Here is a 12606-nt window from a genome sequence, read left to right as displayed (position 1 = left end):
TTTTGTAAAGGGATAGGGCATTTTATATCAATCAGTGGTGGACAGGAATCTCTCCAGGTTATGCAGCAGATGAGGTACAGTAAAAATGCAGTACCCCTACTATAAAATATAGAATATAATTAAGAATATTGGAAGCCACCTTAGAGTTCTTTGGTCTGCAAGAATTCACTTGTCCAGCTGTACAAGTATGGATCCTTGTGTCTCGATTGATGCACAAGTACCCTTCTCCATTTGTGCTGAAGTGTTTTGGGGTTTTCTTAAGTTTTTATCAACACAGAATCGACTCGACAAATCATTTATTATAAAGCTGTTCCTTTTGTTGATATCTCTTACAAAAACTGGCCTACGTTCCAATGAGCAGTCCAATAAAATATATGTAGAAAAACATGCAAAGATGTTTTAACCTCCTTCCTAGTAACATTTAGCATAATGTCTCCTTCCAGTCACCGCTGTTGGTTTTCACAGATGGTATTTTTCCCTTACATGACGTTTTCCAAAAGAGCACACAGGCTTTCATTATTACAAGTGACTATTTTGTCTGCTTGGGTTCTTGTTTTGAAACTCTAATGTAGCATGGATGGAAATGAACACCTTTGTCTTTGCTGTGGGCATCGTTCACATACAGTATTCTCTTTGGAAAACAATTTTGCAGATTGAAATTATGCAGACAGTTGCTTAGTTGTAGTAAATCATGCATTTTAATGCCAGTTTTGTTTAAGGCTATAGTTTACTGAGATTATTTACATGACCTGTATTTACTCAGAAATATGTATTTGAAATGTAGATAGAAGCCCCACTGTTATAAAGCCAAATTCTCTTCTGTCGTGTGCACTATTACAACTGCAGTATCTTATTGTTTTAATGACTCTAAATTAAAAAATGAAGCCACTTTGAAAATTGTCTTAATTTAAAAATTTGTGTTCGGATCGGCTATCAGAAAGGTGTCCCTAACCTATCTAACCCTATCTTGCAACAAGCAGTAGAATTGTGCCATAACTGCTGCGATAGGGCAGCCTAAAGGGGGCCACCCCTATATGAAGTGACTGTAAGATGGTGTGGGTGGGTGGGTGAAATCAGCTGAATCGTCATCAGCCTAGGCCTGCAGGAGCCTATAAATAGCCTAGTACCCACCCAGCCTGGCCTCACAGGTGCAAGTAAGTAGCCGTGTAATCAGCCTCTCCTCTCACAAATACAGCAAAATACTTTTGCTTAACACTTGTGTTCGGATCGGCTATCAGAAAGGTGTCCCTAACCTATCTAACCCTATCTTGCAACAAGCAGTAGAATTGTGCCATAACTGCTGCGATAGGGCAGCCTAAAGGGGCCAAAAAGCATAGACCTTATTTAGAGTAAACATATACATACCATTAAGACACCCGCTTTGAACGCAGAAGACTCTACCCGATGAAGGTGCGGAATATACCGTACATATCAGCGACTTCTATATACCTTACCTCTTTGTCACGTGCCGTTGTTTTTGGAGGTAGCTAAAGTTGATGTTTTGAAAGAGCGGTCGGTAGTCAAAACGATTTACCCCTATGTTGACGATCATATGAACATATTGCGAGAAGGTCTGAACCCGGGAGCTGCAGACTGAAATAACAATGGTGAATGTGATGGAAGACTTAATGAAGTCCAACCATTCGCTAAGGGCCCTGCTCGGACACCAACTATTGGTGGTAGCAAATACTTCACCTATACTTCTTCCCCAGGCCACTGCTTAAATTATTTCTTATTATTTATAAAGGACCCAAAAGTTAGAAGATGGCATATGCCGCTTAACTCTGATAATGGATCGGGACTTCGTAACCGCCTGTAGTCGTGACCGGACTTCGTAACCGCCTGTAGTCGTGACCGGACTTCGTAACCGCCTGTAGTCGTGACCGGACTTCGTAACCGCCTGTAGTCGTGACCGGACTTCGTAACCGCCTGTAGTCGTGACAGGACTTCGTAACCGCCTGTAGTCGTGACAGGACTTCGTAACCGCCTGTAGTCGTGACAGGACTTCGTAACCGCCTGTAGTCGTGACAGGACTTCGTAACCGTGACAGGACTTCGTAACCGCCTGTAGACGTGACAGGACTTCGTAACCGCCTGTAGACGTGACAGGACTTCGTAACCGCCTGTAGACGTGACAGGACTTCGTAACCGCCTGTAGTCGTGACAGGACTTCGTAACCGCCTGTAGTCGTGACAGGACTTCGTAACCGCCTGTAGTCGTGACAGGACTTCGTAACCGCCTGTAGTCGTGACAGGACTTCGTAACCGCCTGTAGTCGTGACAGGACTTCGTAACCGCCTGTAGTCGTGACAGGACTTCGTAACCGCCTGTAGTCGTGACAGGACTTCGTAACCGCCTGTAGTCGTGACAGGACTTCGTAACCGCCTGTAGTCGTGACAGGACTTCGTAACCGCCTGGCGCGAGAGACCCTAATGGCGGGGCCAGGCGCGAGAGACCCTAATGGCGGGGCCAGGCGCCAGTGAGGGAAGAAACGTAAACCTGAAAGAAAGCTGCTATGTTCATCAGGGGAACGGTATCAGAGCGGTGCACTGACTCCCCCAGAAAAATACTGAGTAAACATGATGTAGCAATGAAAGGAAAATGCAGCCTTAAGTGGAAGCCGAAGTGATGTATGAACAGGTGGGTGAACGCAGCTGTGGATGTGAGTAGTGCCTAAAACATGGTATGGGCCCAGCTGTGAGCATGAAGAGCACGGTATAACGCGCACGGTATAACGCAGCTGTGAATGCAATCTGAGATGACAGGGTATCAATGTGATGCAACAGCAACGCATGAACGCAGCTCTAGTGGTGAACAGAGTATAAATTGGGAATGCAGTTGTGATACCCATGTATGCTGCTCCTGTAGTTGTGATAGGATCTGTCGTGTCTGTAGACGTGACAGACTTTGTCAATTGCGCCTTATTACTGTACCTCCTACTGGAAGGCAGACCGATACCCAGGCCGGACACCAAACCCTCAGCCCGAGTTTGTAGATGAAGTAAGCCTGCCTTGGGAGAAGGTGATGTCCGCAAAGGCAGGCTTGAGATGACTGCTTAAAAAACCCAACAACCTAGAAAATAAAAGTCAGAGAAAACGACAATGTGAGAGAGGCTCTAATGGCGCGAGACACCACAAGAAAATTGTATTGCGAGCCAAATATGACCGAGCCATGCGAGCGGGTCTGAGGGCAGAAAAGACATGGAACCTACTTGTGGTGGGACCACGCAGCCGGCCTCGAATGGCGGAGTTTATGTCTGTAAAATTTAACTGAGAAGCCATGCGTGGGAGACTAAAGGTGGAGCGATGCGTGAGGGACTCTAATGGCTGAGTCATACGTGTAAACTGAAATGGAAAAGCCATGCGCGAGACTCTAATAGTGGAGTCATATGTGTAAACTAAACGGAGAAGCAATGCGTGAGAGACTCTAATGGCTGAGCTATGCGTGAGAGACGGATGGCAGAGTCATGTGTAACTAAAACGGAGAAGCCATGCGTGAGACTAATAGCGGAGCCATGCGTGAGACTAATAGCGGAGCCATGCGTGAGACTAATAGCGGAGCCATGCGTGAGACTAATAGCGGAGCCATGCGTGAGACTAATAGCGGAGCCATGCGTGAGACTAATAGCGGAGCCATGCGTGAGACTAATAGCGGAGCCATGCGTGAGACTAATAGCGGAGCCATGCGTGAGACTAATAGCGGAGCCATGCGTGAGACTAATAGCGGAGCCATGCGTGAGACTAATAGCGGAGCCATGCGTGAGACTAATAGCGGAGCCATGCGTGAGACTAATAGCGGAGCCATGCGTGAGACTAATAGCGGAGCCATATGTGTAACACTAAAACTAGAGAAGCCATGCGCGAGAGACTAATGGCGGAGTCGTATGTGTAACACTAAAACGGAGAAGCCATGCGTAAAAGACTAACAGCGGAGCCACGCGTGAGCGACTAATGGCGGAGTCATATATGTAAAACTAAACAGAGAAGCCTATACGTGAGAGACTAATGGCGGAGTCGTATGTGTAACACTAAACGGAGAGCCATGCGTGAGAGACTCTAATGGCGGAGTCGTGTGTGTAACACTAAAACGGAGAAGCCATGCGTGAGAGAGTCTAATGGCAGAGTCCTATGTGTAAAACTAAACGGAGAAGCCATGCATGAGAGACTAATGGCGGAGCTGTATGTGTGACACTAAAACAGAGAAGCCATGCATGAGAGACTGTAATGGCGGGGTCATACGTGAGAGACTCTAATGGCGGAGTCGTATGTGTAACACTAAAACAGAGAAGCCATGTGTGAGAGACTAATTGTGGAGCCATACGTGAGAGACTCTAATGGCGGAGTCGTATGTGTAACACTAAAACAGAGAAGCCATGCGTGACAGACTAATGGCGGAGCCGTACGTGTAACTAAACCGGAGAAGCCATGTGTGCGACTCTAATTGCAGAGTCATGCGTGTGAGACTAATGGCAGAGCCCTGTGTGTAAAAGTTGAACGGAGAAGCCATGTGTGAGCGACTAATGGCGAATTATTATTATTTTTTTACCACTTATGCAGCACCAGTATGACTTGTGGACTCTCATAACCATGACCCTCTCCGACAATAAACCTCAGACGCTAACCAGCCTACAACCGTATTGTACCCCTAACGAACAACATGAAGCACGGTCATCGGGCCCCCGAAGCCATGTAGCCCCCCGAAGCCAAGAGACTGACCTGGATGACCTTACAGTGATGATAAGTAATTAAAACGTGAGCCAGACCTAATAAAAAATGCATATACATTAATGATCTGAACCACGTGCCTAGATGAAACATTAAACCAACCGCAAAATTGAACCAGATGGGAGAAAAATGAAGAGCCAGAGGCATTACGGTTCGCTAAGAGAAGACCCTTTGTCGTGACAAACGAATGAACAACTGTGAAAACATAGTAGGAACTTACTCCTATTGGCCCACAGTCCGCTAGGGAGCTATTTGGTTAACTGGGGCAGGGGACCAATCTGAGTAACTGCAAACCAGAAGTAAAGGAGACCAGTCTGAGTGAATGCAATCCAGGACTAAAGAACACCATTTTTTTTTTTTTTAAGAAATGCAGCTTTAAGTGGAAGCAGAGTATAACACATAATGTAACAACAAGTGAGTGAACGCAGCTCTGAATGTGAGTGGTGCCTAAAACATGGTATGGGCACGGCTCTGAGTATGAGCATGAAGAACATGGTATGAAGCAGCCGTATGAATGCAATCTGAAAGTGCACAGAGTATTAATGCAATGCAACAGCGGACGCATGAACGCAGCTCTAGTAGTGAATGGTGTATAGGACAAAACGTAAATGCAGACACCTCAACGAAGCTGTGCGAATGGCTGAGAGACCTATTCTAGGCACATGCTACACCAATAACAATATGCAATAGCCTCCAACAAGCCCCTAAACAGCCAGACAAACTATACTAACAACAGTCATTTTGACCATTAGCGCCCAACTCTGCTTCGTCCAAGCATATGCGCATACCGCAATGTGTGTCTCGTCCAAACAAGTCTGATTTGCCCATGAACACCAGCACTCGCCTGGCACTTTCTGCCGCTGCCAAAGTGTGAACGAGCCTCCGCACAATGTAGCTGCTTTTTTTTTTTTTTTTTTTTTTTTCGCCATTGATCCACATTTACCATCACTTAAACACAGCACGCATGCTTGAGCCAACTGCAGACACGCTCCCCGCATGTAAACCAGGTACCAGAAAACATACAACCATGCCCACTCTAAGCACATGCTACCCCAATACTGTATGCAATGGCCCCACCAGGCCTCTGAAATAGCCGGACAAACAATACAACCATCGTTCAACCCTTGGCGCCCAACTCTGCTTCATCCCAGAGCACTACATGTGGTGGACCGCAGCGTGGGTCCCGTGCAACAACTCCGATCCTACCATGAATACCAGCGCCCTCCTGAGACATTCTACCGTCGCCCAGCCATAAGGAGCCTCCACACCATGCTGCTGTATCCTAGAACTGACTCACAGGTAGTGAAATCAGCTGAATCGTCATCAGCCTAGGCCTGCAGGAGCCTATAAATAGCCTAGTACCCACCCAGCCTGGCCTCACAGGTGCAAGTAAGTAGCCGTGTAATCAGCCTCTCCTCTCACAAATACAGCAAAATACTTTTGCTTAACACTTAAAAATATCTGACCATTTTGTATATACATAACCATATGTGTCTCCATGGTAACAGACTACAAACGAGCCCTGTGTAGTCTTATCCTGCAGCCATTTGTTACTCTTTCCATTTGCCCCTCCTTTTCTTGATGATCTGCACACAGTAGTAGAAGGGGAAGAGGGGGTAAAGCACCATAAGACTGTTGGATTAAACTACGCTCTTGCTTTTAAAAGAGAAAATAATAGGATATATTATGGACATATATTAAAATATTTCCTACAGTAAATCAGCTCATTGTCCATTGCACTGGGTAATTGTGTGACTGTTTTAAAGGCCACATTTGATGCCTAGACAACATTGGGTTGACCACCAATGGACCAATATTAGTGGTTTATCCTGCCAAAATTGGGAATTTATGCCACACGGGTCACAATTTGCAAATAGCTGCGAATACAGGAAAAAATGTTTATCTACATAGTAGAGGCTTTTTCATGCAGTCCGTTGTGCCAAATTTGGTTCATCTTTTGCCTGTCTGTGCTCCATAAACTGAACTCTTACATCAACCATCCTAGCTGCCAATTTTCTAGTTAAATTATGTTAAATCTGTTTGGTTGTGGAGACCCCATCCCTATCTGCAAAGCCCTGCCCAGTGCCTTGAGTAGTGGAAAATATTAGCCACAGATTTTTGTACAGTGGGAAGAGCATTTGGCAAAGAGTTCTTCAGCAAAAACAATGAAAGTTAATTAAAGGGCTTGTCTGAGTTAGATAAAAAATAAATCTCCCAAATGCCCCTAAATGTGCTAAATAATACCTACAGGCTGCAGTTTATCACAATCAGGGGCACTTGCCCAAGTTAAATAAAGATCTTCCAATTCATTTAAGAACATTAATCTTGATAAATCTAGCTAAGAAATTTGTATTAACTACATATGAATTTTTCAAATTTTATAATATACTTGAAGTCGTAGAATAGACCACATTGGAACCACTGCACTCTTCATTGACATGTTTATGTAAGGTTGATAACTTGACAGCTTTGGGACTCCACCTGCTCACTACTGCAATTGCTGCAGCGAGTAGGTAAACAGTAGAGCATATGAACGCTGCCTTCTTTTCAAACAGCTGATATTCATGAGCTATCCAGAGGATAGGTCATCAGTAGTAAAAAGCGGACAACCGCTTTAAGACCATTTCACTTCTTGGGCCAATATATTCATTCAACATAGTTTCGTTTATGTTGCTTATGAGTTTCTGCTTTGAATATTTGCTCTTTGCCTTGATTATATGGGCCTGTTTTCACACGATCGCTGCAACTCCTTCAAACTGCTGGGGTGCTGGAAGTCATACCCCACCAAATTGATATTGATGATCTATTTTGAAGATAGGTTATCAATATTGAAAAACCAAACAATCGCTTTAATTTGGAACAAAACTTTATTTATTTTTACCTTACAGGTAAGTTGAGGCCAATATCTATGCCTGTAGAATACAACTGGGTTGGAGAGTATGAAGATCCTAACAAGATGAAAAGAGATAGTAGGAGAGGTAAGTCACATTTTGTAAATAGATATAATATACATAATATTCTAATGTCATATACTCCTGAAACACATGGCAAAGAACTAGTCAGTGTTCATCAGAGCATTATGGAAGCCATTACATCTCCTATAAGGATTGTCATCTAATTTTCATAGATTCTTGAATGGCAAACTGCTCTACAATGCAGCTATAAAGAGCAAAGTAAAGTATTGCTGACAATTGTTGACATCCAGCATAGAATCTGTAATGACCGCCATTACTTGTTAAGGAAACTTGTCATTTTTATTTTCAGCATTCTGTGCAGATACCTTTTTTACTGCTAAATAGATATATAACTGGAGATTTATCAATCCCCTACACCAGAAAACTGGCATAAAAAAGTGGCAAACCCGGGGTTTACCACTTTTTAAATGCCATTTGTTCACATGCTGTATCTACTCTGTCCTCGCCATTTTCTGAAAAGGTGAAGTGACGTGGGCAGGGACATCATTCTCGGCAGATCTATCATTATTTCTGCCAGTTTTCCTGGTGTAAATGAAGACGGAAATCAACAACAGCTCCAAGCTGCAGATTTCATTCGGATTAGCTTAATTTATGACGGAGGTGCAGGGGTTATAAAGATCGACATAGAAAACGACGGTCCTGATAGATCTTCCCATAGAGTGCAAAGGTTCTCTGCTACAAGAAGATTAGGCACTTGTTACATACTATTGAGGTGAATATATATTTCACTTGACGCTTTAGGCTCAATCACATTGCATTAGAGCCTTGTGTCAGAGGGATATGTTGGGAGTAGTCTCCGTTTTAGAGCCATGCATAGTCATATGCTGTAGTGACATAACCAGTCCATTATATAGGAAGGCGCATATAGGAAAAAGAATATGCTAACACAAAGTGACTCTTTTTTGGCTTCCATCATGTGAATCTGATAAATTAAGTGTATGAACCAGAAGCTCACCTAGTGCATCGACTAAATGTGTTACATACACATCTGTACTTAAACTTAGGTAATGTGTACCCTGATTTTGTTACTGTTGTATTTTTATTTAATTTTTTTTACATATTTCTGTTTGTTACTTTCTATAACAGGGGTACTCAAGTACTTTTTGTAAAGGTCCACATACCTGAGTCTGCTGTAGGATGAAGATCCGAGCTGCAAAACAAAACAAAAATATGTATATATAAGGAGGGACAACACTATTGGCGTGTAGCGCTGCATAACTTTTTTTTACAATAATCCACACTTCCAAGCCCACCTAATCTCCTTTCTGCCAACCAAACAATAATGATATCCTTTCAGTGCCCCCTAACAACAATGATGCCCCTTTAATGCCTCTTAGACAGTATGATATCTCTTTAGTGCTCCACAGAGTATGGTACCCCTAAGTGCACCCTCACAGCAGGGTGATCCCTTGATGCCCCCACACATTATGATGCTCCTTAGTGCCCCTGACACATTGCAATGCCTTCTTAGTTCCTCCCCGCAGAGTATAAATACCCCAATACCCTACCTCATAGTAGTAATGCCCTCCCTCTGCCCCTTCACAGTAATAATCCCTATTGTTGCCATTTCATAGTAATAATCCCCATTGTGCCTCCTTTACAGTGTCCCTTAATAGTATTAATGCCCATTGTACCCCCTTCAAAGTAATAATGTCCATTGTGCTCCCTTAAAACTAATAATGCCCATTGTGCCCCCTTCACAGTAATAATGCCTATTGTGCCCCTTCACAGCAATAATGCCCTCTGTGCTCCCTCCATAGTATAAATCCCCATTTTGCCCCCTTAATAGTAGTAATGCTCTCTGTGCTAGTAATGACCATTGTGCCCCTTCACAGTAATAATGCCCCCTGTGCCCCTTTTATTGTAGTAATGCCCTCTGTGCACTGTGCCCCTCCATAGTAGAAATGTCCATTGTGCCCCCTCCAGAGTAGAAATGTCCAACCTTTACGAAGTGATGGCCTATAGGCAATGAATAACTGTTCGGCGGGCCTCCTACACCCCACACCCTCGCTAATCAGCTGTTCTACACAGCACTGTCAGCCTTGTAATGGAGGGAGCTCGGTACTACAGCACTGCACCCAATGACTTTAATAGAACAATGGAACAGCTGATCAGTGATGGCCTATACCAGTGATGGCTAACCTTGGCACTCCAGCTGTGGTGAAACTACGACTCCCAGCATGCTCCATTTATTTCTATAGAGTTCTGAGAGCAGCCAAGCAAGGGGGGCATCTTGGGAGTTGTAGTTTTACCACAGATGGAGTGCCAAGGTTAGACATCACTGGCCTATACTAAAGATAGGCTGTGATTTAGTAAAGGCTAGACAACCTCTCTTCCAACCTTCAATTCAAATTTCAATTTTGAAAAGTAGGAGAAAAACATCACTTACTGCTTTGTTGCATAAAATTCCTGAATATAGCAGCATGTTCTGAAAACTGTAACTACCGCAATCTAAACGGTGCTCAGAAAGTCATATACTTCACGTTGTCCTAGGAGAATGTTATAATTGTTTTCAGCATCACAGATTGCCTCAAAGGCCTATAATTTTTGGTTCCGATGTAATATTTTATTGCTTGAAATACATTGAAACTGTCTAGTAAATACAGTAACCATGTACAATGAGAACAAATGCCCAAAGCATCCTTTGACATAGTGTCCTATGGGAAGAAGCAGTCATAGTAATTTATCTGTAACTGAACACAAATTCAATTTTCTTTAGTCTACAGGAGGGCAATGTTATAGTAACATCTTCTCCAAAGTTTTAATTTATCATTGGTTTCATCTAAGTACGTAACTTCAAGTCCTTGAAATCTTTCTTTCCATTTTGCTTAGAAAGTTCTTTGCTTCGGTACATGAGCAATGACAAAATAATTCAAGAAGAGTTTATGATGCAGAGAAACACCAAAAAGGACACAGGAAAGAAATCTAAAAAGAAAGGAGAGAAAAATACAAGTCCAAGTCATTATGGTATACTTTCTGGGGTGCAAATGGATTCCTTGAGGCAGGAAGTGGTCAGTCCTTCAGTAGCAGATACAGCTTCATATCACGTGAGTAGCTATACCTTTTGAAGTTCTCTTATTTTAAAGCTTAAATTACATTTCAAATAATTTGCGGATCATTGAAAATGTATACATTTATGATAAAACTAGGTTGTGATTATACCTCCTAGGATCGCTTTGTAGCTTTGTTCACGCAGTGCAGTTCGTAGAAGTTTATACCATAGACCTTTGAAGGCTAACCTCTAGCACTCAAGAGGTTAGCAAAACTACAACTTCAAAATGCCATAGATTATGTGTTTAGGCCAGGGATGTCATGTTCTTCATGACATGGCATAGGTGCAGCTCACTCCCATTACAGTGAATGGGCCTAGGCTGCAATACCAAGCACAGCTACTATCCAATGGACAGCACTGTGTTTGGTAAGTTGCAAGGAGACCACAGTTCTCATCAGAGCACTGCAACCTCTTCAAACAACTGATCGGTGGTGGTGGTGGTGGCAGCGGCAATTATATGAGTATAGACCATCAATTTTCTGGTCTCAGAAAACCCCTTTAAGCTGGTAGCTTAACTGGTATGGTTCCTGTCTCCCATACAGCAGGTCCTGGGTTCAAGACCCTCCAGAAACACTCTGGGGAAAAAGAGTAATAAAAGTGAACTATTCAGGGGTATACTATTCTGAAGGCCTTCCCCAAGTCGCATTAGTGTGGGCTCTGGTACTTCATAGAAAAGAACAGGGATTCCTTAGAGCACAGCTGAGAGCAGCCTCCTCCGTGACTACATACCAAAGAGCAGGAACTCCTTACAGAAAAAAAAATCAACCCGGAAGGCCCCATAGTGGTCTGCCTTTGGACGCCACTGGATAAGATTTACCTGGAAGGAAAATGTTTAGAAAACTAGTGCAATTCCGCTGCTCTGTATAGAATAACATTAAAGTGTTAAAATGTCCATTGGACTACATGAGCAGGAAGCTTTACTTAATAGATCAATATCTGTTTTCTTGCCAGCGGGAAAATGATTTATGGAGCCCAGAAATAATGAAACTGCCGCCTTTGGATTTCCATTATTTTTATTAATTTAGAAACTTCATCAAGTTTATATTGATATAAAACATTACTGCTATTGTTCTGGATATTTAGTAATGACGTGGAGTCTAAAGTTATGCTGAAGCTGTAGAATATCTTTTGAATGATGTTAGAACAAAAAGCCACTTCTAAAGACAATCCTTATCTTCCTTCTTCCTCTTCTGTCCAATATCACAATTCTGAAGGGTGAGACTTCAAATATTCTATATAGGGATTACTTTTACCCTTTTTTTTCAGGCAGTAGATCAAACTTTTAAAGACTTGGCTAAAAATGTGGCTTATGAGACATACTAATGTATGATGTTATATGAGAGAATTTACTTACTTGAATTGTGTCCCTATAGGCAGCAATTGCATTTCCTATGTATTTTATTGATTAAATGCACATATTTTAACATTATCGAGCATGTCAAACCGACATGTCTAAAGATGGAGGCACAGAAGAGCTACAAACCCCGTCCATATATCCAAGTAGTGCCTATGGGTGCACAGAGGTGTGTTCCTGCTCAGAATGCCCATCTGGGTATCAGAAAAGAACTCTCTGTTAGAGTGGCTCCTGCTCAGGCAGATACAGCCTATCACATAGACAGCCATTTATTTGAACAGCCGCGATGTAAACTTTCCTCTGCCACTGCAGGGGTGGTACATGCCTGAATACAGCTGATCACCAGGCTAGAAAACACAGAACTGTAGCAATCAGCTTATCGTGACAGCAGCTTTTTTTTTTTTTTTTATATATATATTAATTTTTTTTATTTTATTTTTTTCCTTTTCATTGCTTACAAAAAGAAACAGACACAGAGAGGCACAAAAAGTAGGCATTAAAAA

The 12606-nt window shown here is 42.8% G+C and overlaps 1 protein-coding gene across 5 annotated transcripts in view; it reads left to right on the top strand.

Moving 5' to 3' along the window:
* The window catches only part of CNKSR2 (connector enhancer of kinase suppressor of Ras 2), a 414221-nt gene that overhangs the window by 224116 nt on the left and 177499 nt on the right, over positions 1–12606 (top strand). For all 5 annotated transcript variants that reach the window (XM_044283965.1, XM_044283964.1, XM_044283963.1 and 2 more), the window contains 2 exons: positions 7611–7700; positions 10530–10744. In XM_044283965.1, the coding sequence (XP_044139900.1) occupies positions 7611–7700; positions 10530–10744 (305 nt within the window). The remainder of the gene's footprint in view (positions 1–7610; positions 7701–10529; positions 10745–12606) is intronic.

This window comes from Bufo gargarizans, chromosome 3, assembly GCF_014858855.1.
Source record: "Bufo gargarizans isolate SCDJY-AF-19 chromosome 3, ASM1485885v1, whole genome shotgun sequence".
NCBI lineage: Eukaryota > Metazoa > Chordata > Amphibia > Anura > Bufonidae > Bufo > Bufo gargarizans.
The sequence above is the reverse complement of the archived record's forward strand: the minus strand, read 5'-3'. Positions and strand labels throughout refer to the sequence as shown.